Source organism: Anser anser, assembly GCF_964211835.1.
Source record: "Anser anser genome assembly, chromosome: 4".
NCBI classification, from domain to species: domain Eukaryota; kingdom Metazoa; phylum Chordata; class Aves; order Anseriformes; family Anatidae; genus Anser; species Anser anser.
The window spans coordinates 30,616,155-30,640,542 of record NC_139724.1 but is presented as its reverse complement, the minus strand read 5'-3'; the positions used below and the strand labels follow the sequence as shown (position 1 = coordinate 30,640,542).

The window sequence follows — 24,388 nt, the reverse complement described above, 5'->3', positions numbered from 1 at the left end:
TCTGGAGAGTAGAACAGAATTTTTCAGATCAAAATTTAAATGTTTGCTATGGTAGCAGAAAGGGACCTTTGGCAATAAATATTTTACTTCTAAGCTTTTGATTTTTTTTTTTTCTTTTTCCTCCCTCATTAGTCATACAGTGGCTGGATTTGGTTTTCAGCCATGCTGTTCAGTATTTCTGTATGTATTTGAAAGTGTCTCATTTGCTCGAGCCTCCCAAGTCCTGTGTGAGGCATCCCCAGTACACATCTGGGTTCTCTTCCTGCGATTTTTACTGTTGCTGTAATTAAAAAGCATGACCATTTGAAACAGAACTTGTCATCTTCTGTTTTAGATGGAACAAAGTCATTGCCCTATCTAAAGCTGTGTTTTAATATTGTGCAAAAATTTTCTCGTATGTGGTATAGGAGGATTGGGCTGACTGTGGGAATGCCTTAGCAGAGATGTTCCTTGGTATCTAGATCAGTGCATCTCGGTGCTCTTTGGCTTACTCTTTGTGTAAGGAAGTCTTGTATATCTTTAAGCTTCTCCGTTTTCCTCACTACAGATATCTGACTGGCAGAAAATATTTGTTTTGATGACCTGCTTTCCGAAGTCACTCAATGATAACACCCTCAGTGTTTTGGAATTGCCATGCCACAGCACAGCATGTTTTTGTGCTCGTCTTCTCTTTGGCTTCTGTGCAGTTGAGCCTGGAGCTCACTCAGCTGCTGTTTATGTTGTTTTAAAAACAAGCAAACAAACAAAAACTCAACCCAGGTTGTTGGGAAGTGTTTTATTTTTTAGAGAAATTTTCAGCCTGATAGGGATAAGCTTCTACCTACCATGTGTCCCTCCTGACGAGATTGTGAGATGCTTAGTCTGGATTTAAGCTGGTATCAGTAACAAATTTCTCAGTCTGTAGCAGTTTAGTAATATGCCAGTTGTTTTGATTGCGTTGATAGTTAGAAAACGACAAGTATTAAAGGAACTGTATTTGTCTCCTGTGCATCTTGAATTTTAATGTTAAGGTCTGTGGTTGGAAGCATCTCCCATTTAACACCAATGGTTTTGTGTACTCTCATGTTACTCAGTTGTGCAACCTTCTGTCTTAATTTTTTTTTTCCCAGTGGTCTGTATTGTGAAACAAAAGTAGAATGTGTACATACAAGCTGGAGGTGGGAGAAGGAAAATGTTAGCATAAAACTGAGTTATTACTACAGAGAATATCCACAACTAAGATAAGAAACGACAGTCTCAGTGTTTCTAAATTTCTGATTAGGTTGGCTGAGTTTGCTAGTAGGTGGTTTTACACAATTATATTTTTTTTCTTGCTGCTTTCCTTATTCTCTTGTTGTCAAACAATCGTGTACTGACATGAAAAACATCCACTCATGCCAAGACTGCAGTGCTTATGGTGAGGCTGCAAGTTGTTAGAATATTTTAGTTGATAAACACAGTCTTAATCTATAATAATAAAGTTTAAAAATCATTGCTGGGGGGAAGGGTATGAGAAGCGGAGAAGGCTATGAAAAGGCTAACTTCAAATTCTTTTTGGATATTTTCAGGTCTAGTTGCTGTATTATCAGTATCCAGTCTTAGCCAAGTTTTCTGAGGTATATCATTTTCGAGTTACATCACTGCAGCAAATCTCCAGCCCCTAAATCCTTGGTTTGGGCTTGCTGTGAGGAGGTCTCCAGCACTGGCTTGGCCCGGTCAGCAAAGCCGGAGGTGATTTAAATCTGGAAAGGCAATAAAGGAGAATGATATTTTTAGTTGCTGCTAAAATACTTAGTTTTCTTAAATATAAATGCTGACATCTTTTTATTTAGGTGGAGAAGAACATTTTAAGAATACTGGACGGCACTAGCTTTGTGTAGTTTTGGGGCAGATCGTGTTAGATGGTTGCCCTCAGGAGCTGGGAAGGTGGCTGCAGAGCAGAGACTGCTGGGGACATGCTCAGCAGGCTGCTCTTCTGGAAAGGAGACGGGCTGAGATCTGCCCTTTGGTCGTGCATTGCGCACACAGCTGAGGAAGGATTCTGGATGTAGTTTGTAAAGCGTCCCGGTGTGTCTTAGCCAGACTGCTAAAACAGAGTTTTGTTTGCAGCTGTAGGTCTATGTCATTAACACACAGCTGCTCTGTGAGAGACGGTCAGGTGAGAAATGGATCTGTTGGATTCTTTAAGAATGGGAACCTGAGAGTTGATTTTTGAAGTCCTACAATAAGAGTGATGTTGAGCAAATTCTTGGATCTCTCACACTAGAATATTGCCCGAAGACTTTCAAAAGGATAGAAGCAGCAAAAAACCAACCAACCAAAAAACCCCACAAAGTGGCTCTTCAATTATGCATAGACTTACTTAATTGTGCAATGAAGCGTAAGAAAGGTGAGCTAAAAGGTTGCTGGTTAGCTATTGGTGCAGGATCTTTAAGCAGAACAGCTCTGCAGAGCCCGCCTCACTGAAATTGTTTTCTGACACTTGTGTTAGGGAGGTGTGCTTGTATGTTCTGAATGTGTTCACGAAGGTTTATAATGGTGGTATCTTAAAGACAAGTTATTCTGTATAGATATGATCTCTATATATACAGTTATATTTTTTAATTATTAAGCTTAAAGCCTACATCATTCCAGAAATTACTGAGAGGAGTATGTAAGGATCAAGCTGACATTTACATTAGTGATATTCTTGGTGATCAGTAATATTTATTCTCTTGTATTCTTAATGCTTTACATGAAACCAGAATTTTTGATTTTGAACAGGATGTACCTGGTTTTAGAGGCTTAGGTCACATTTCTGCAGTTACTGCTTTTTTTTCCTGAATGTTATTGACTTCAGAAAATCCCTACAAAAGATATCTTCCTTGATCCTCTTAGGAATATGAGACATTTTGAAAATGATTTAAAATGCTTTGAATGAACAGTAAATTCAGAATACATCTGTTTGAGGAATCTCTCTGTATCCGCATCCTAATTTTCAGGTAGACATCTTCAGGCAATATATATTAATTCTGCTTATGCATCCGTAGATTTCTGTGGAAGTCATACAGTAGTTTAATAATGCAAAGAACTGCTATAGCATGGCTGGTCTATTTTTTTCTTTTTTTCCCCCTACCGCTTAAAGTATTCCTAAAGGTGCATTATACCTGCTTATAGTTGGGCGGTTGCCCAAGTAGTGTTGGGATACTGCCAGTTCTGCACTGCAGTAAATCAGGATCCTGAATTTACACATCTTCTTGTGGATATGTTTTCCATGGGGAATATCTTAGGCAATGTATATCATTAAAACAAATAAATTCAAGGACTTGGCAGTTAGGTCTCTGTAAGCAGACACAGGAATCAAGGCTTCTTAATAGTGTCAGTGATCGATGTTACAGTCTGTTGGCTTTGCATAGTCAGTTCCAAATTTGTGTTATTGTTTGACCTGATTTTGAGACTTTAAGACTAAAATGAAGTTTTTGAAGGGATTTTAATTTGCAGCTTCCTCATGGTATATGTTTTACTAAAGGCTATCAAGTTTTTATCATTGCTGTAATTTTGAGAATAACAGCCTTGATTTTTGGAGAAATATTGTAAAGGAATAAAATTTAGTAGCAGAGTTGTCTGGCTAGAATGACCACAGAATATTTTGGTTGCAAGATCATACTATTTTACTACAACTGTCATCCTTTTCCTTATGATTTAGGAGACTCTATTTTCTTTGGACTGAATTTCTCCTCTCTGATATCAAGGAGCAGTAATTCACTGTCCGAGTATGACACCAAGATTTCAATGACAATAGACCAGCTAGATTAAATATATTTAAACATATACAGTTGCAGTATGTATTTAATAATCATCTATTTAATCAGCTAAGTCTAACAGACTGGTACTTGCTAACGAAATTTCAATAATCTGATTTGATTGAATTTTCTGTTTGATTTTTACTGATATTCTATTTTAAAATGGAAGAGATTACAAACAAATGAAATACTCTGAAGAAAACCATGCTCCTCATGATATGCTTCCATATACACTGAGGAATTGTTTCCGGGACTGAATGCTTCATTTATTCTTTGTTTCCCAGTCTTGCTACCAGGAGACAAGACACCAGTTTTCATCTAATGTCCATTAATAAAAGATAACCACAGACATAAGTTGAAATATGCATGCTAAGACACTCATTTAATGAAAATTAGAAGCTCTGATTTGAGTTAACAGTTTTATGACTGGATATAGTTTGACTTTCATTTATTTAGAGTGAAGATATGGAGTAAGAATAAACATAGCTTGAATGTGTTCCATATTTAAAAAAAAATGGAAATTTTATGTGGCAGACATATTCAGTATCCAACATGTTTTATTTCTGTGTTTGGGATATTCTTCTTAATGTCACGAAGCATATTTAAAACGCTGTTGCAGATACTAGGTATCTGCATAACTAACTAAGTAAGATTATGGACGATTCTGACGATGAGTAAATGATTTTTTTGATTATTCTGAGTATTGCAATGACAGAGTGCTAGTGGGTAGGCTCTTTGGGCAAAGAGATGTCTACCTGAGAGAACTGTTTAACTGGAAGACATGTTTAACATACCAAGCCACTTCAGGGCTGAAAGTCTAATTGTGGCAATGGTTATTCAATTAAACAAATGCTACACTATGTATAGCTCTCAGCATACAGAGGATAGTTCAAATGAGCAAAGAGAAACAGACAGATTAATCTGCTGAAACAATATCCTATGGAACATAAGCCTGCAGAGCAATGTTCCTTCTAATTTCTTCTTGTGTAGCATTAAATGCCTGAAGGAGGTCCCAGTTCTGACATGTCAAATTTCCTTTGTTCCTCAAGTGGAGACCTGGGAGTACGAACAGTGTCTGTTCTGAGTTACTCCGTGCTTGCGCTCTGAAATTTATTCAACTCGTATTGAGTATGAGTTCATAAAAGTGTAATCTGCTAGGTACATCTTGGTTTGAGATATAATTCCTTTCATCAAAATAACTACAAAAGTTATAGCTGTAAGAGCAGTACTATATACAGTTTAAACAAATCTTGAATTGTTTAGTAGTTGAAAATGCAATGATCCACAAAAAAACCAACAAAGTAGATCTTCCACAACCAAGAAAATGTACTTGCCAATTTCTCGATGTTTTTTGTGAAGTAGCTTGGAAAATACAGGATCGTACCTCTGAACCGGAAGGTAGCTTCGTTGGGTGTTGATGTTTGATTTAGTGGTGTTGCTGAGCACTGGACTGAATATCCAGTGTTGAAGGGAGAATGACGCTTCTGTTGTTAGAGCTCAGCCGTAGTTACATGCAATCAGTTTCCGTACTTGCTTCCATTGAGTCCTGTGTACTCCTTAACTTCTTTGCTGTTTTAAATGGGTCAGCTGAGAAATATGATGAGAAAGTGGTTGAGGCAGCAAAGACTTCTGTTTAGCATATGCTTTCAAGTCCAGATGCTGAACATTGCTACTGAAGTGAAGTCTCATTTGACAGAAATAAAGCATGTCCCAGTGAAACCACATGCACTCAAGTAGTCATGTGCTGAGCATGATTTGTTGTTCCAGAGATTTTGGAGTGCAACATCCCAATTTGAGGAGGAGAGAGAATTAAAGGGATTGCAATGGCCCTAACGTATAGCTATTTCTAAAGACTTCTTAAAGAAAAGTCATGCATCAGGACTTGTTAGGTGTAGCATAGGGGAGGATTTACTAGAGACAGCATGGAGATTGGGATTTATTGGGTCTTTCAGTAGGTTGAGTTAAATCTTCATTGTTTCTGAGCATTTTGGAAGTTTTTTCACTACCTTATTTGATCAGGAAATCCAAAACCTAAAATTGGAAGAACTCTGCTACTGTATAATAATGCCCTTCAGAATCGGTACATGTGGGGAACGTGTATTGAAACAAGTTACTACTTGTGCATTTTTTTAATGTTTTGGAAACATGAAGTTTCCAGACTGGACGGTTTGAGTGACAACTATGAATTTACTTTCCGAAGTTCTGTCTTCAGCTATTTTTCCTGTCAGTTTTGAAGTTGAGAAGTATGTTGTCTGGCTGCAGGTTGTAGCTGTGTAAAAAGGACTACGTCAAGGAAGCTAGGGAGGAAAATTTAAGGGGAAGGTATTACAATCCAGTCTCTGGATTTCCTTTTCTCGTTCCTGAATTCACGTAAGTCATGCTCTTCTTCATTCCGGAAAATTAAATACAGATTCTCCAGGAAATCCCCTGCCCTCAAGTGCTGTAATATTAGAGTCAAGGTTTAAAGTAGCTTTATTTGGGTTTTATACAGCTGATTTAAATGTAGATTATGAAAAAAAAAAGTCTGCATAGCAGTAACTATTTTGGCATTGGCCTTGTTTTGCACCACTTTCAGGTGCAAATTTCAGGACCATTAAATTGGGGTACCTGAGTCCTTTTGTTGTCTTCATGGAATAAAAATCCTGTCTTCCGCTAAAGACCATTTCTTGTTCTTGAGTTTCAGATTTTCCTCTGCACTGCAGCTGAGTGCTCTTAAAGGATGTAGACCCATGAGCAGTAACGTAATCCTAGTGTGGTAACACAACTGTAATTGTAGAGTGACTGGTATCCTGCCTATAGCCCTGCTGGTTCTGTAAAGCTTGGATGGGAATCCCCAAGGTTGAATTGGGTTCTTGTTGGCTTTGACATAGCTAGGACAGAATGACTACGTGTGTTAATTTTCTCCAACTGCCTCTTAAGATTAGACTTTTTGGGTTGATTTAGTTCTGATTCTGAGCAGGATAAACTGCCTGTGCCATCTTTCTTAGTAACAAATCTTGTTTTCTGTAACTTGGGGAGGTGGATAGCTGTGCTCCATTTGGTAGGTGCTGTAACTTGAACAGTTCTGAGTTTCATCCAGATGAATACCCAGAACAGTAGATGAGCTGGAAGGAAAAATGAGAAACCACACACAAAAAAAACCAACCAAACAAAAAACCACCAAAAAAATACAACCAAATCTAGAACAAAAGGAAGAAATCCCCACAGTCGTACATATTTGAAGCAATGTATGCCATTGTTTAAGGCCAACAAGTGAAGCCATTTCTTGCCTGCAAAAGAAGATCAGTGAATACCTGCTGGGAAATGTACAGTATGTGCCAATAACTGTCCTGATTTCAGGTGTTTCCGCTCACTAGCGGGGAGGGAGGGAGGGACTCCAAGCTACGTGGAAGTCCTGCCTGTCCAGGTTGGGAGGGCTTTGCTTTCAGGCTGGAGTAGATCTTCCACTGCACTTCTAGTCTTGTAGTGCCAGACTGCTGCTGTGTCACCAAAGGTGGTTGTGTTGGCTAGCACTGGCACCTTTAGAAAACTCAAGTGTTGAAAAGATCTGCTTTGGGCAATGCTGGATGAAGTGCCTAAGTGCCGTTAACACACTCGTGCAAACACAGTCAGAGATGTCCTTTCTACAAAATCCTTTTAACCATAGTTTGTTGCCAACCCTTTGATGCTATCTTCAGGAAGACAAACAGTTTCTCTGTGTACTATCATTGGTAGGCAGTATTCTAGCAGTTAAAGAAAGCTCAGTAATTAGGCTTAGGTTTCTTCTCTAGAATTATTATTCTTTTGTTTAAAAACAAAATGTAAAATGTGTTTGCAGAGAGAGCCTTTAAATAAGTGTTCTGCATCTGCTAAAATGGTATCCGCATGAGTCGTCCTGTGGCTTGAAAAAGTGCTTTTGTATATCAATACTGTAGCTCCTCTGCAGTTTCTTGTGTAGTTCCTTGTAGGCATAAAAGTCCTGAGGAATGTAGGATGTGTTATTGTTGACGAATGTCAAGCACAGCACAGAAATGTGGAAACTCAATGGAAAGCCACTTCATGTTTGCATAGTGTAGTGAAAAGCACAGGATCCTTAAAATGAAAAGATTGTACGTGGGTTGTGTAACAGCACTTTCTAGCAAAACAGCTGGCTGCCAAAATAGCTTTGTTAAGGTTTAATTCAAAACAAGTGAAGTGCAGCAAGTGTTGAGGAGCACAGGAGTTAAATATATTTTCATATAAAAGGAGTAGATCAGTCTTGCATTTGTCTGTGCCTTAATTTGGAGGGAAATGTGTGTTCTGGGGAAAAGAATGTGTTTTCGGCATGTGTGTTTTCTTAAATGTTTTGTTCAAGACTATATTAAGACATTAGTAACTGTAACGATGAAGAGAATGAAAATACATCAGTGTTCTTGTTCTTGAAGACTGTCTTGGAGATATTTATGATGTTTTGTTGGCTGGCACTGAAAGCTTATAAGAACACACAGTATCTTTTGAGGAAGGTATCCCGAATGCATTTATCTTCTGTAGTAAGCTTCCACAATTATGGTGCACCAATATTAAAGATGTGTGTACATGTTTGTTCAGATAATTAGGGTTTAACACAGTGGAATTGTTTTGTTTTGCATAACATGATGCAGGTACCTTAGGAGAGCTTGGAGATTCACAAATATGAGTATAAAAGTGGCTATCAAAGTGCACATAAAGCAAAAGGAAAACAAAACCAATCAGGTAATCAAAATCAAACTTGAGGAGATAGTATCATCACTCTCATCTGTCAAGTAAACGTATGCTTTTTTTGATTATATATAAAGTGGACAAAGTATGGTGCTTGTGACAGATGAATGAGAAGGAGCAACAACTGCTCCTTTCAGGGAAAGTGCAATGCATAAACCTGTGAATTGGCACAAAAAAAAAAGAAAGAGTTGAACGATTAACTGAGTGAAAAGTCATGCTCTGTCCAATCCAGTAAGAAAAACTTAAACCACTGCAGTTAAATGTATACTCATTATAGCTATTTGTTAAATAACTGGAAGTTAGACTCAAAAGAAGCATAAGGATGGATTTGGATATTGAACATATTGACTGATGCTTGTGAAAACCAGTGCCTGTCATTCTCATTGGAGTTAAAGATGCCCAATGAGAAAAGATAGCTAAAGCCCCTTATGAATAGATGGTTTGGCAGAGGGATTTAAATCGATCACTGGCCTTTGAAGGAAAAAGAAAAGCTTGTGTATTACAAGGTTTTGCACAATTTGAAATATTTGACTGTTGGTTTAAAGGCATCTTTTATTCTTGTTTCAATTATTGGAAATGGCTTTCTGTAAAAGTATAAACAAATAGATTTTTTTGCCTTAGGGTCATAAAGTCTCTGACCCCAGCTGAGTTTACTTTTTTTGTCAGACTACACATTTATACTTAGTCAAATAATTTTCAGGAAAAGGAGGAAAAAAACACACAAAACACTTTCACCAACTTAAGTGATAATATAATGCACTGTAATATGTGTGGAAAAATTATCATTGAAATCCTAATAGAGTTACTTCCCAGGAACTTGGGAAATCCAGTTTAACAAATCAGTCTAGCAGCTTTTGCTGAAAATGACTATTTTAGAAACTTTCAAGTATGCTGATTGGTGCAGATTATTAGTATTTAGAATGGCATCCGTTAAAAAACAAACAACGAAACAACCCAGCAGACTTGAAGTTCAGCAGCAGTGCTGGTTATATGTGTGTCAGTTTAGGACTTTTTTTTTGGGGGGGGGGGGGGGGGGTAGGGAGGGGGGTATGACGCAGTGTGCATATGGATGTGTGATTTTACTGAGGTGTTTGTTTATGCTTTTAAGAGCTATGTTGTCTTTTAAAGTGCTGCTTTTCTCTGCATTAATCTGGCTCTCTGTATCTATGTGCAATGGTGATTTTTCTGGAGTAACAAGTTTGAGGGCAGTATAGATCCGTATGAGAAACAAGCATGAGAAGCACGTTTCTAAGAAGTCAGGCTGAAACACTTCAATTCTCTAAATCAAAACTGTTCGTTGTCTTAACTGTGATGACATGTGAGTGCTTAATTTCCTATTGTCCATCAGTATAAAGTAGTATTTCCTGAAGTCTGCATTTTGAAGATAGTAAGTGTTCACTCCCCGGAGAAGACTTTCCTCTCTTTAACCTAGATGAGTTTCTGCCCTTGTCAGCTGCAGGTGTTTTCAGTCTAGGTACTGCATCTTTTTATGCAGTAAGCTTTTGTGTAAATTCAGCAACAAAACACATTGCCTTCCAGAGAGCTTTTGTGCCTATTTTTCTTCTTAAATTAGCTTCTTGACTGTGAGCTGTGAAGTCATCTGTGAACAAGGTACATTAGAGGCTGTTATCTTCTATGATTTGCTATGGTACTTGTTCTCAGCGGAGGTGTTTTGCCAATTTACTTTTGACTGGCCTGTAGAACTGCTTACAGACTTAATGTTTGATAAACTCATGTATCAAACAAGTAAAAAGCCCTGCAACTTTTTACTGAAGCTTTCCCGTGGACAAACCCAGGGTGGAATGTATGGTTGCATTTCTAGGGAAGTACAGGTGGGGCATGTGCATACACAAGGTCTGTAGAGGAGCACTGGTGTAGCTTCACTTGCCAGAAGCTACTGATGTAAACTTCTAGATCAGTAAAAACACAAAAACTTTGAAGACTTGTTTGCTGAACCCAAGTTCATTCATGTTGTTAAATCAGTAGTAAGAGTAATACGCTGTCTGAGGTACTTTTAAAATTTATTGTTGTTTCTATTTACTCTGCTTGCTTCTTTTTAGAGCAAATACATTGATATGGTACAAACTGCTGCACCGCACAGCCTTAAATGCCGTACTTGTTTTGCCAGCTTGGTCATAGACTGATAGAAAAAGAAATGTTGGCTGCGTCCTCTTTGTTAGTTCCAGGGTTTTTGGACATAGACGATGTCCTCAATTTCCTCTGTTAATTCTCCATCTTTCTGATGTTTGTCCCTTAACTCGTGGTTGTATTGCACAGAGTAAAATGGGAATAGAGTAACTTTCTGAATTTTAGAGTTCGCCGTTTTGCTCTTTGGCTGTTTTAGGCCAGCTCCCTTTCTCTTTCTAACTTCACCTTTTCCTTTAGAAAGCACAATACAGTGAGTGTCAAGGAAATGGCATTCCTGTTTTGAGGACCCTGCCAATGCAGGTGCTTTTAAAATCTTGTTTCATCACATAAAAAACATGCTGCTAACTGCACATAGCCTACTTACATTTGAGGTTGGGTTTTAATACTATGCTGTCATCGTCATTAAAGGATGTGGGCTGTTCTTGCTTGAAGTTAGAACTAATTGTTGCTAAAGACTTGAGACATGTAATTTTAAAAAATGAAGGTGCTACAGATTAATTAAGTAATCTGCATCTCTTAGAGTGTCACTGGGGACATAGTTTTCGGCTAAGAACACTAGCACAGTTACTAATTGGATTCAAGCATGCCATTACTGAGCTGCTTTGGAAGAAGAGGTAGGAGTGGCAAAAACTGAAGTAAAGTACAGGCATTCTGAGTACAGGCTGTTGAAATGGCACAAGATTTCTACTGCAGCTATTTCTAGTAACCTTAAGAAACTACTTTGTTTTCCTAACTAAACATTACTTGAACTTATCCAAGTTTCTAAGCCTATAAGAAAAAATTTGTATTACTCAAGTAGCAAGTTCTCAATCTACGATAGAATGAACTGGGACTGCATGACAACATCTTCATTTGTGTCCCTTGTTGGTGAGAGAAGGGACAATAAACTTTTATTAGCAATTTATTCTTGGGCTGCGAAGAAGCACAAATTGGGAAGTAACTGGTAGTAGCAGTAGATAAGGTCGACTACAAATCTTACGTAAGTTTACCTCTGCAAATGTTTCCGGAACTCTCTTACTGTGTGGAAAGGCAGGATGATGCCGAGGGGCAGATTTCTTGAGAAAAGGAGGGAAGATTTCTAGAACTGGGAAAGGAGGAGGCCTTATTTATTTATAGAGTGAAAGATGCAAGAGGAAAGTAGTGGATTCAACAGAATACAATGTCATGTATTTACTGTAGCTTGATTTCCTTTTGTTAACTTTCAATTATATTTCATTGGATTTTTGTGCCGTTACCAAATGGATAGATACACATTTTAAAAAGTGAAATATGTGGAATGAGGCATTCTAATAATGTATGTGTTTGCAGGTAGAAATTGGACTAGTTTGAAGACATTGTTCTGTAAATGATTGAACTAGGATCTTCTTTTGGAATTTTGAGCATTTTTGGCTCTTTGTGATGTTCTTTCTACTGGAAATTTGGTAGTGCTATCAGTTGCTTAAATCAAGTGTCTTACTCTGTCTTCTTCTTTATTGCAGCCCTGATGATATTGGTACCTGTTGGTATATCTTGCTGTCTGGTTCAGTCTTCATTAAAGAATCTATGTTTCTTCCAAGGAGCAGGTATGTCAGCTATGAATAATCTGCATTTAAACAAAACTCATGTGTTAGATGTAGACAATTTTTAGAATTGAAAGGCAACTTTTATGCTTAATAGAAGCGGAGAAGTATACATGTGCTTTTCCTACCTTTACTGGCTTGTAGTAGTTTTATGCCTGCAGCTAGAGTTGAAAGCCCATCATTTTTGACACTGTACAAACACCCAAAGCATCATCAAAGACTGCTAATGTAAAAAACAAACACAAAAACAATACAACAACAACAACAAAAAACCACCCTGTCCCTAAACCCCCAAAACAGAATGAAGTACTGGGTAGACCGTTCCTGTGCGTAATCAGATGTTAAGCTCTAGTGCATCCTATGATTTATGTTGCTTTTCTGAGGCTTTACTTTGCACAAGACTTCAGTGCATGTTTTAACATATGCTTAGATCATGTTACTGCCACTTTTGCTACTTTTCTCTAAGGTTATGCTTTGTGTAAATGAATTTGCAATAAAAAGTGATATTTTATGTGGGGAAAAAGAAAAGTTTGAGACTGTCAAAATTTATATCACTTCAGTAAAAAATATAAAATATTATGAGCTATGGAAAAAATGCAGAAAAACTACAAGGATTTTAGTGGAAGCAGAACAGAATCACTTTAAAATGCTGGTTATATGCATATTCATTCAAACTAGTATAAAAGGTTCCTTTAAAGTAAATAACACATAGTAAAATTTGTGAAAGGCAGAATGAGCGAATGACACCTGGAAACTTCCTTACAGCTTTTAAACAGTGGGAAGCCAATTGAAAGCTATCATTGGTTGGTATACGAACAATTAAATATTCAAATCTGCCTTTCAATGGGAGAAGGACACTGGTCTTGGGACTTCCATTTGATGATGATTGGTATGTTTTTGGTGTAAGCAAATATCTTCCATATTTAAGAGGACAGGCATTGCAGATAAAAAGGCATATTTGATATGCCATCAAACAGCACAGTATATGCTAAAGGTGCAAAATTGGTTATTGTAAAAAATAGCACAACAACAGATTATAGGATCCCTGCTGGTGGCAGATGGAAGAAAATTGTCCCATATGTCATCTCTAAAGAAAAAAAAAAGCTGGCAGAAAGTGCTACCTTTAGATGCCAGGAGAAGGGATACATGATATCTGAATTAATTTAGGGTGGTTGCATATAGTCTGTCACAGGAATCCTCTGTTCCTTTGAAATGCAGCAGTACTTGTGCTTCAGGCATTTTTTGAGATTCGATAAGAGGTGAAATTTTATAAGATAAACAATGAGCTTGTGATTCTTCCTGGGAGAATGAACAGAAAAGTGCAGATCCTGTCTAAGAAAAGCATTCAAGGATTGCTTGCCTGGACAAATGGAGAAATGTTATCTGGGACAGTGTCTGAGTCTAAATCAGAGATTTCATATTGGTGAATTTCAAGTATGGAATGTGGCATTACAGAGTTTTATAATTGTGGATGGAGTCAAATAGCTGCCAAAGCTGGTATCTTGGGAAGCAAATCCAAGAGAGATGATTTGTTAATTAACAAAGATAGCATAACAAGTCCATGAAAGGAAAATTAAGAAGCTTGAATTTAACGATGTGAGATAAAGTATGACTGGAGAGCAAAAACAGTCATTCTAGTAAGAGGATTTGCTTGGCAGAGAGGTTATGGTTATTAAGAGGATAGATGAGGGCCTTGTTTAAATTCAGTACAAAGCTTTTTTACATTGTGAATGAGTAAGCTGCAGTATCTGGGCCTTGGACCTATCCGTGAAGAAGAAAGTTGGGGAAAGTGAGAGAGGGCTTAAATCAGGTTAAATTTCTGACTTGGAATATTGGTGGGTCATAAATGATTTTTAGTTTTTTAAAGCAAAGGCTTGAGAAGAAAAGTAAGTTGTTCAGCTTTACTTATGTGTGTAGTGAATTGCTCTTAAGGAAATAGTAAGCTGCTCAGTTATTGGGATTGGGTACAGGAGACACATTAGCAATGATACAGGAAATATGAGTATGGAAGTAGTTGTTAAAGCAGTGCTAGTGTATAAGATAAAGGGGTTTGTACACAGCAGAAGGGGCTAATGTCAAATTTTATGGTGCTATAGTAAAAAGGGGGTGAGACCTTCTCAAAAGGCTGCTGACGAGAAAGAACTAGTAGGGAAATATTTTGAAATCTAAAGAATAGGGTCAAAAGTAGGCAACAGGCAGCTACTGCATAACGGCTTACTTAAACTGACCTTCTACACATACACAGGAATGGCTGTTTGAAGAGCCTTTTTGGTTATTGTGTCATTTGGGAGTCTTGATGTGTTTTTCCGCTCTTTCAAAACAAAACAAAAACCCCACAATAACAACAACAACAAAAAAACACATGTATTTGCTACATTCTGTTAAATGCGGCAAGTTCTCATGAGTTATTGACCTCAGGTAATAGGAAGGGACATAAATATTGTGTTGCTTGGCCAAAGCAATGTCACTTGAATAAGCTTACTGTAAATTCTTATTTAGACTTAATGTTTTTTTCCAGTTTCATCTCTTTCATCTTTGTCAGCTGAGAAAGCTGCTAGGAAATAATTTTGCAACATGTGCAGCTGTGAGTAAGAGAGGAGGATGGAGCTGAGGAGAGGCTGTGTAGGAGCAGAAAGCATGTTCTTCTCCACTAAATCCGAGTGACTCAGAAAGCTCTCGTTCCTTAAACTTCTTTTCCAAGATCTCAGTTTAATCAGTACACCCTCTCCCCCAGCCCCTCCTATCTCCAAACCTGTTACCATCCAAAACCCATAATTTTTTCCTACTTCAGAATTATCCTCTCATCTCTGCAGCCTGCCCTGCACTCCTGCAGTAAATGCCTTTGCCTGGGTTCCTCAGGCCATGTCCTTCCCTCCCAGGAAGGACCTCAGGGGGTGCCAAGGGCTTGTTCAGACTGCAGGTATCCCCTTAACCCGCCCATGCCATAGCCCATCTTAGGCTGTGCTGGCATCGTTTAATCCTGTCTTTTAAGGACCGGCCACAGATACCTTTCCTGCCTCTTCAGAAGCAGCATTTAAGCCTTGATAGCAGGCTGTTTTTTGAAGAAAAAGCTTTGCTGCTAATGACTTACTCAGGGAGCGCTGAGGTCAGAAGCCTGGAGATGTACAGGAGCCCTACACCAGCAGGACCCGTTCTGATGGTTTGGTCAAGCTCAGTCCTTGCTGAATGATGGGTGGGCAGTAGCTGATGAAATGTAAAATAAATAAAAAGTGGCCCCCTGCCCCATCTTCAATGAGCAGACTATCAAGAGAACATGCCATGTTTGGTTGGATTTTATTCTTAACATGTGTCTGTACGAGCCAGAGTGAAAGTAGTGCCTGGTTAGGATAATTCAGATAGCCCTAGCAAATACATCGGCCTAAAATCACGGAGGTGTTTTCTCAGTCCTGTGCTGAATCCCATCCTGCTCTTAACTTCAAGGCTGTTGGCATTTCAGCCTGTAAGGAACAGGATGAAGTGCTGTCTTCAGATCTATAGCTGAAACTTAAAGTACTTCAGTGCATTGAACTGCACGTGCTCAGCACCTTATTTACATCTGGGGCCTCTGTTAGCTAATATAACTGCATTAATTTCAGATATAGCATCCCAAGGCTCATTGGCAGATAACACTGGAAACACTGTTTTATATATTTTTCATGCATTTTGTGTCAGTTAACCTTATTTTTTTTCCTCCATATCGTTTCCAAGTCCAGTGTAAATAGCGCACAGAATTCTTTGGGGAGAGGGAGGTGATGACTAGGGCTTGCAAACAGATAACTTGTAGCTGGGAAGAAGAGTATCTTAAAAATAAATACATAGAAAAAAATTCAAGCAGCCTAAAATCATAAGAAATGACCATCCCTTTGCTTTCCTGTTCACAGCACAAAGAATAATACAGCACTCCAAAAATAACCAGCTTTGTAATGTACTTTATGCAGTCAAATAGCTGCTAGTTGAAACAGTTTAAAAAGAGCAGCACAGCTGCCAATTTTGTTGAAGTTATATAATTTACTGGGTGACTTATAAAACTACTTGCAACTAGCTTCTTGACGAGTCTTTAATTTAGAGGCTTTTTTTTTTTCTTTTTAAGTTGTTCAAGATGGAATACATGATGTCCTGAACTGAGTAATTTGTTTTGGGAATTTTCATGTCTAAACAATGTCTGTTTTGTGAAAACAGTTACAAGTAAATCGCTTTATTTGCCTATTGTAATATAGCTTTAGCTGTATTTATTTCAATGCCAAGCTAGCAAATTGTGTTCATAAGGGCTGGATTTCATTCAGTTAATGCCTTATTTTGGGAAAACATACAATTCGGAGCTCTAAAGAATTTTGACCTTAACAATTAAGCTGCCATACTTGTGGTTAAATAAAGTAAAGCTTAATCTTGTTCTCCTATTTAATTTCTGTACATTGCAACAGTGAATTTTATTTTGACAGCTTCATGTGAGGAAGACATTCCCTGCATATTTTGCTATTATAATTTTTCATACCACTTTTATTCACTTTTTAAATTAAACATACCAAGCAAATATTAGTTAAATTAAACATTCCTTAACTAACCCCTCTCACCACGACCACCAAACTATCACGAATTGGCACTTTTTCCTTTCACCACTTTCCCTGAGCTTCCGTGCCCTGAAGCATCTCACATGGTAGAATGAGGTTTATGTATTAAGTCCAAAAAATAAATGAGCAGAAATTACAGTTCCCTGAAGGTTGTCCTGGCTTTCCTGTGTCTTCACGTGGTCACTGTCGGCAGTAACGTGACAGTCCCTCAAAATACCTTTGGAATTGCCTCCAGCATCCTTAGGTCAGCTCCACGCTCTCATCACACTTGCTCAGCTGCTCAGACTTCCCGTGCAGTTTTTGTTCCAGGACTTTGCTTCTAGTGGAAATTTTACCACGGTTCTTCATCTTTTTGGTTTGGAACTGCACTACAAACGTGTCTCCTAGATCTCCCAAAGCTAGCCTCGTGCTTCCCCATGGCCTCCACAGCTGGAGGACATGGCTGACTCTTAGCAGCAAAAAAAAAAAAACACCCACAGAATTGCTAGACAGATTTTTCTTAGGGAAATGCTTTGGTGCTTGGGTTTTTCTGCCTCTCTCCCAGAGGCCTTCAGAGACTCAAGTCCTCACTCTTCAGTTGCTGTAGCTTCTTCTTTTCCTTTCTTACTGCCACAGCTACCCTGTTCTCCTCTCACCCTTTAACATAAGGCCATGGAAAGCTGTGCTGCTTTTAGCAACTTTACCAGTCACACATAGGAGCAATTATTTAATCTCTTTCTTCTAATTAAAATATTAAGTTTTGCAGTTGAGAAAACATGTTTTTTTCTCTCTCCAAAATTAAAAAGGATATATCTATTTAAATATGGATGATTTAGCCCTCTAGTCTTTCCTATAGTAAAACAACTTGAAAATTGAATACAGCATCAAGTTCTACTGGAGAGCTGATGAAGAAATTATGGACTTGCCTTGAATCTGTTTAAAGCAATAGCAAAATTCAATTTTTTCAGAAGTGCTTATCACTTTACGTTATGAATGGTTTGTGTTGCATGCTTGCTTACCTCTTCTACTTCAGGCTGGCAGTAGTGAAACATGTTTTTAACTTTATTGCATTTGATAGGTTTATTTAAAAAAATCAAATATGAGCCTTATGACTTGTTAAATAGCTTTATTAGTCAGTGGAAATATAACTGTTGGAGGCGATAGTACTTATAAAACTTACTTGACAACTAAACAGGCATGGACCTGGAAATGTTTCTTTTTTCTATTATGAAAAAATAACCATTAAAAATGTTGGTATTTTTTGTCTGCATCTCTCCTTTCTTAGGTAGAGAATATAACTTTAAAGTTCACTTTCTTGTCATTCTTTCAAGAAGTATAAGGTGGCTTTTTAGGATTCTGTTTTGTTTGTGACCATCTTTCAAATGGAAGAAAAAGTTAATTGCAAAGAGCACAATTTTAATATTTAAGTACTCTTGCCCAAATAATAAAGATCAACACTTTGGTAGTATGTGTATACTAATATCTTTGTACTAACGTATTTGCAACTCGTTGTTTATTAATAATGGCTACTGCTGGCTGCAACTTATGAGAACTTGGAATGAAACCGGTGATTTGTCTGAAAGACAGTGACCAGTGTACACAAATACTTAAACCAAGATACTTTTTGAATTTAACTAAAGAGATGATTTTGCCCTGAGCAGGAGACGGTTTTTGAAGGAAGGAAATAAAAAAGATTTGAGGGAGTTGTACTTCTGGCAGCTGCTGTTTCAGTAGTCTAACCTATGCAGGGAGTTGATACAGGGCTGTGTGGAGCTTGTTGAGCTTTTTCCTGTTTCTGAGTTTTGCTTATGGCTAAGCATTTTACAGCAGCACAGTGAAAACACAAAGAGCATGCATTGGAACTTTATAACGAAAGATAGCAGCCCAGGTTATGCTTTCGAATCTATTTAGGAAATTACTTGAAAATGAGTGATTTGGACTTAGTTTGATTTATATTAAACTATATTTTCTGCTAGTTAGTGCTGCTAGATTTTCCTGTAACCTGCCTGTTGCTTTGTTATTTCTGTATCCAGCTAATGCTGCTCTGAAGCCATGCTCGTGACTTACCAGAAAGGCTGGTGGGAAGGTATTGGTGTGGGCTGACAGCCAGTGCTGTGTTTTCTGCCTGGTTTGAATGACTAGGTTCAACATTTCAGTCCATCAACTGAAATTGGGATGTGGAGGAGATTGATCTCATGGGTTCATCCAGGGCAGACTGAGTTCATAAATTGAAGAAAAGTTGGAAGTCGTAGTGGAGATGTCTATTTATGGATGAGTGTATGTCTACCATGAAGTACTCACAATGGATTTTATATGAACAACTGTTTTGTACCATCTGCATCAACCTAAAAGTCTGTGTATGTCCTTTTGGATGATGATGTTTACTGTTGAAAACACAGAATTAAATCGCAGCGCATTTGACTGTAATTACTTTGGGACTCAAACTCCTGGAGAATAACAAAGCTTGGGTGCAAGAAGAAACACTTCATTGGGAATGCCTGGGCTGGCCATCTACCTTGGATGTTTGTCTCCAGCTGGTATCATGGTGCCAGTAAAGCCCGGAGCTCGCTGATGGGTGGCATTGCTGTCTTCCTCCTGTGGTGCCGGAGGGGCTGGAGCTGCCAAGGGCCTGTCCCTGAGCTCAGCTCTCTGAGGGCCAGCTAGCAGGGAGGGCATTTGGGAAGGCTGTCAAGCTGTCTCAGTCTGGCCTCCTCCTTTAGACCAACTAAACGGTCAACTCTGGTCATATCTGAATTAGCTGAGCCGTGAACTTCTCTGGGTCTTGTATTCTCCTGTCATATGCTGCTTCAGCAACGTTGCGATGCAGGGCATGTGCTACTTGTACCGGCAATGTCATTTAAAACTATCCTTCCTGTTTGCAGATTTTAAAATTGTGAATACTTAATGTTTTTTACAGCTAAATGAGTTTGGTATTACGTACGTTTTGCTTTATCCCACCCGTCTCCTGTTCTGCTGAATAATTTAGAGCTCATTGAGGCTTGAAATTGGTCACTTTCCAAGTGTGCTGCCGGTATCTGAGGTGTTGGGAAATAGCAGAGGAGACAGTTCCAAAATGATGAGATTGGGTGGTGTCTGGCCTTGTTCCTGTCAAAACAATTATTTCAATGCTACTGGAGTTCTGTTCTCGCACAACTGATAAAAAATGTTAAGGGACTTAATCTGTTACGTTGGCATCCTTTGAAAATAAAAATAGAAAGTCAGTGTAGTGGGGTTAGTGCTACCAGGCTTTCTTCCAAGTTTCTAATAAAGAGAGGAGAAGGTAACAAAAGCAAATGACCTGAATAACTTTTAAGGGAGCCCGACTACTTCTGATTCCTGTTAAGGCGTAGTGGGTTTTCATGGGTGGAAAGAGTGCTATGAGAGAAGCAAACTTCAGAAGCCCTCATGATCTGACAAATGCTGGCTTTCTACTAGTTTCTGGGTGTATATCCTAGAGCCACAGATTTGTCTCTTTCCGTACAAAAGACCTGAATGATGGACTCGAGAGGTTCCGGATCATCTGCTGATGCTCACGTGCATTAGTGGAATGATCAGAACAACTTCAAGTACTTTCTGTAGGAAAGAGACCATTAACTGATGATTATATACAACTTATAGATTCAAGAGTCCTTGTTCTGGTCCATTTTTTCATTGCTTCGCACACTATAATCGTAAGTCAAGGTGGCATTTCTTGCCACTGTTCCTGCATTTAAAAAAAAAAATAAAAATCAGACCAGACTTTCCTGATGTTGTGCTTTTTTTCATGTCAGTTATGTCAGTCTTCCTTGGTGAGACCTCAACTGTAAAAATACTAAAAAGTTAAATGTATTGATGCTAATAATAAGACACTTAGGAATTTGTAACATGGAGCATAAAAGCAAATTATATAATAGTGTAAATCTAAACAACTGCTTTTATAGTGAGTCCCCTGTCAGTGAACAAATTTGTTATTTTTGGACTGTCTGTATAGAGTAAACACAGTCTAAGTGTTCAGTATGGTTTTATAGTCAAAGATGAAGAAAAACGATCTGAGACTACATGGATAATAGAATTTTTCTGTATAAGCATGTATGCAGTAAGTGAAAGGATTTTAAGGAAAAAAATAAATGAAAGAAACAGAGGTGCTAACAGACTGGGAATAGTCTTTTGGCAGGAGGAAAGCATAGGAAAGGAGAGAATCCTGAAGATATCTGATAGTAGATATCACAGATACATTTCCTTTGTGAACAATACCAACTCACACCTCCCATTTGTTAAATGTTGAAAAGTTGCAGTTAAAATTTTGGCTATTCACTGTTTGAAAACTATGCTGAAATTGTGATTTTTTTCTTTTTTATTGGGAACGTTTTAGAATGCTCTATAGGATAAATGGAGAAAACGTTCATTCCATTGAGAATTTGTTTTTCTTGAAGACAGGGACACATTCTCATTGTAGAAAAATTTAGGTGGGCTTTGGTTGATGCCTGTTTTCTGAAATGTGTTGAAATGTAGACTGCCATACCTGGGTGTTTGCTACTGTGTATGTTTCTAATTAGATCTTTCAGAAGAAAACTCTTGCTTTTTCATAACTTCTATTGCAGCTGGTGAGGTGACCTACTTTGCAATCCCTTCCTAATGATAACTACTACTTAAAGTTTTGAGTTTAAATACAAACCTTCAAAATATCAAAGCATTCAGTTGCTTAAGAAGGCTGCATTCTGCGGGTAAAAGAGACCTGATGTTTTATGTGCTATCAGGGTCTCTGGGCAAGGTAAAAGGGTATAATGAACTGAGAAGTTGTCTGGTCATTGCTTGCCCAAAAGGAATGACAAAGTGAACTGTGTAGAAACAGCATGGAAAATGCCAAAGAGGGAGCTGGATACTGCTTGGAGAGAGGGAACTAAGTGTAATGGAGAGCAGGAAGGCAATGATGCTGGCCTAGGTATGCTATGGTGGGAAAAAGACCGTCTTCAGGAGCACAGTGAGGTTTTTACAGCAACACTCACAAGCTAGAGAGGTCCTTTTTAAATCCTGAAATTAGACATAATTTATTACTACTGAACGGTTGTTATATAGTAAAAAAAAAAAAAAAAAAAGCACCACCTACAGAATGGAAGACTGTATTTTGTGTACTCTGTGGAAAAGTCAAGGGGTACCTTGGAATTCCTGTTGTGCTTACAAGTGCAAGACTCACTTGTTAGGAATTTAGTTAGGTAGATTTTTAGATACACTTGTATATATTTTCATTATTACACAGATATAATATATAGGTAAATATACCTAAGTATATTTTATGAAACATCCAAGAAAACTCTTGATGGAAGTCCAACATGAATATGTTACAGGATGGCTGTGGCTGTTGGGGTATGTATGGGTAAGAGCCTTTTCTTTGATTCATTTGGAGCTCAAATAGGTGATCTATAATTCTATATATTTGTCTTTGGAGAATAAACTTGATAAGATGAAAGACTTGGATATTTGCAGGACTGTAGCAACAGAAAGCTGGAAGGAATCAATAAGAGTATTTAGATTATTAGCATGATCCTTCTACCATAATTCTTCTACAAATAGTGATTTTAACAAAATGTTATTTAGTACCATAGAAGACTTTGAAATGCCTGAGAGTTTTCATTCTGAGGTAATGCTAAGTTTCAAATGCTGCCAAAAATAAATGCAGGCACACTAGACATAATATAAAGTGCTAAATGAGCAATAATTTATTTTCGAATTGCAATCTAAATAACTACAACAAAATTGTCACTTTTGTTTTATTTTTTAGCTTGTTTATTCATTTACAGTTACAGGTCACCTATTACAAAGATATCTTGAATGCATCTGCGTTGTACTAATAAGATTTATGGAAACTAGTTATTGAGGTCATGCATTTAGCTCTCCATGTGAATGAATTGATTGTATTGAATGAATTAGGCATATAAGTGAGGGTGGAAAGTGTCACTATGTATGGTCTTATTTTTACTACTGAAGAGCCAAATGGCATGTCAAGTTGCTCATTTTTTATTTTTTAAAAAGATGACAGTTTCTAGCACCTTAATTGTGAAATCTATAAGGGGACTTAAATGGCTTACTAAATATTTTACAAGGTAAGGAAAAAAAAATCTTTTAGTATAGAACATCTGAAGGCATTGTATGAGGCTGGAAAAATACTTCTCTGTTTTAGTGAATTTCATGAATGTTAATTAGCCAAACTGTTCTGACAAGGTCTTGCCTCTTAAGTAATGTTCTCCTATGGCTTCTCATTCTTTGAGACTATTATATAGATCTTGTGATGTCACAGCAGTCTTCATGGCAACACAGACGTCATTAAGTAAGATGAGGTATAAACAAAGCAGCCTTTGTTCAAACCATTCATTAAAATATATATTTTTTTAAATTACAGAATTAAAAAAAATCAGGTTTAAAAAAAAAAAACCTCTGATCTTTGAATGTTTTCCAAGACAAAGTAATACGAGTCTTCTAATTTAAAAATAAAATAAGGATTTTTTTTTCCAAAGGGAGAACTTTTCTGTTAACTGCTCTGATGAGGTACCAGCCTTCTCGCTTTCTGTACTACAGATGCTGCGAAGTTGAACTGCTACAGCAAGTACAGATACTGAATATCACAGAGAAATCTCATAAATGCCCCTCTCTTGTTAGTGTGTATATGAAAGGGTCATAAAAAGAACCCTAAGTGGTATTGCAGTCTGAGAAGTATTTGTGATCACCTGCTGCTATAAAGGCCCTGAACATCTACCATCATCTACAGCAAATCTGTGAAACAATGTAGGATTCTTTGTAGCACTTCAGGGAATTTCAGATTGGATTTTTAACCGTTTCAGCTTAACTTTAGTTTTAAGGTAGCATTATAGAAAGCTAAAGTGAAAAGCAACAAATTCAAAATTTGTGATTTGAAATCACAACCATACTCAATCTAATAACTGGGTAGGATTTTAAAACTAGGCATGCTTTTAAAAATAATAATCTGTACTAAATTATATGAAATTCATCTTAAGGCGTATGTTTGGGGATTGACTGAAGAGCTTTTTCCCTGGAAGCAAACCTTCAGGATCTATCTAATTTCCACTTATTCCCTGTGGGTTTTCAGGAACTTCTTTTGAAGTGCTCTCAGTAGTCAGCTGTACTTTACCAGGTTAATGCTACCTCTGATCTGGGTTGTATGTGCATAAGAAATAAATAACTGTTACTCTATTATGTAGGTAAAGTCTGTCATCTGCAAGGACGTTGACTAAACATATTCAGAATACTAAAGAAAGTCAGTAAAATTTTCAGCTTGTTCAAATTAATCTTCACTCAGTTTCACTGGGAATTATTTAAAGCATTAACATGCTTTAAATGTCCTACATCGGCGTACTTCACACCGCCTGACTACTGTCAGGCACCCTCTGTAGGACTGGCTGGGTTCGTCCCTGCTTGACACCCCGCTGCTGCAGCACCAGGGTTGCTTACCTTGATATCACAATTCCTCTGCCACCACACAGACGGCTGGTAATCTGGGTCTCAGACAGAGCAACGAGCTGCAGTGATGTTTGAGGCTTTTTTCCTTTCTTCTGAGCACCCCAGGTACTGTGAAGTGGCATGTACTTAGCTGTGGCATAGCGAGTCCCTTCCCTGATACAGGAGCTGTGGCATCTGAGACTGTAAACATCGGAGTTATCACATG

General features: G+C 37.9%; 1 protein-coding gene across 6 annotated transcripts in view; it reads left to right on the top strand.

Annotated features, from left to right (window-relative positions):
* Positions 1-24,388, top strand: part of RAPGEF2 (Rap guanine nucleotide exchange factor 2) — a 184,704-nt gene that overhangs the window by 64,328 nt on the left and 95,988 nt on the right. For all 6 annotated transcript variants that reach the window (XM_083832688.1, XM_083832686.1, XM_083832689.1 and 3 more), the window contains exon 4: positions 12,104-12,187. In XM_083832688.1, coding sequence (XP_083688814.1) covers positions 12,104-12,187 — 84 coding nt within the window. The remainder of the gene's footprint in view (positions 1-12,103; positions 12,188-24,388) is intronic.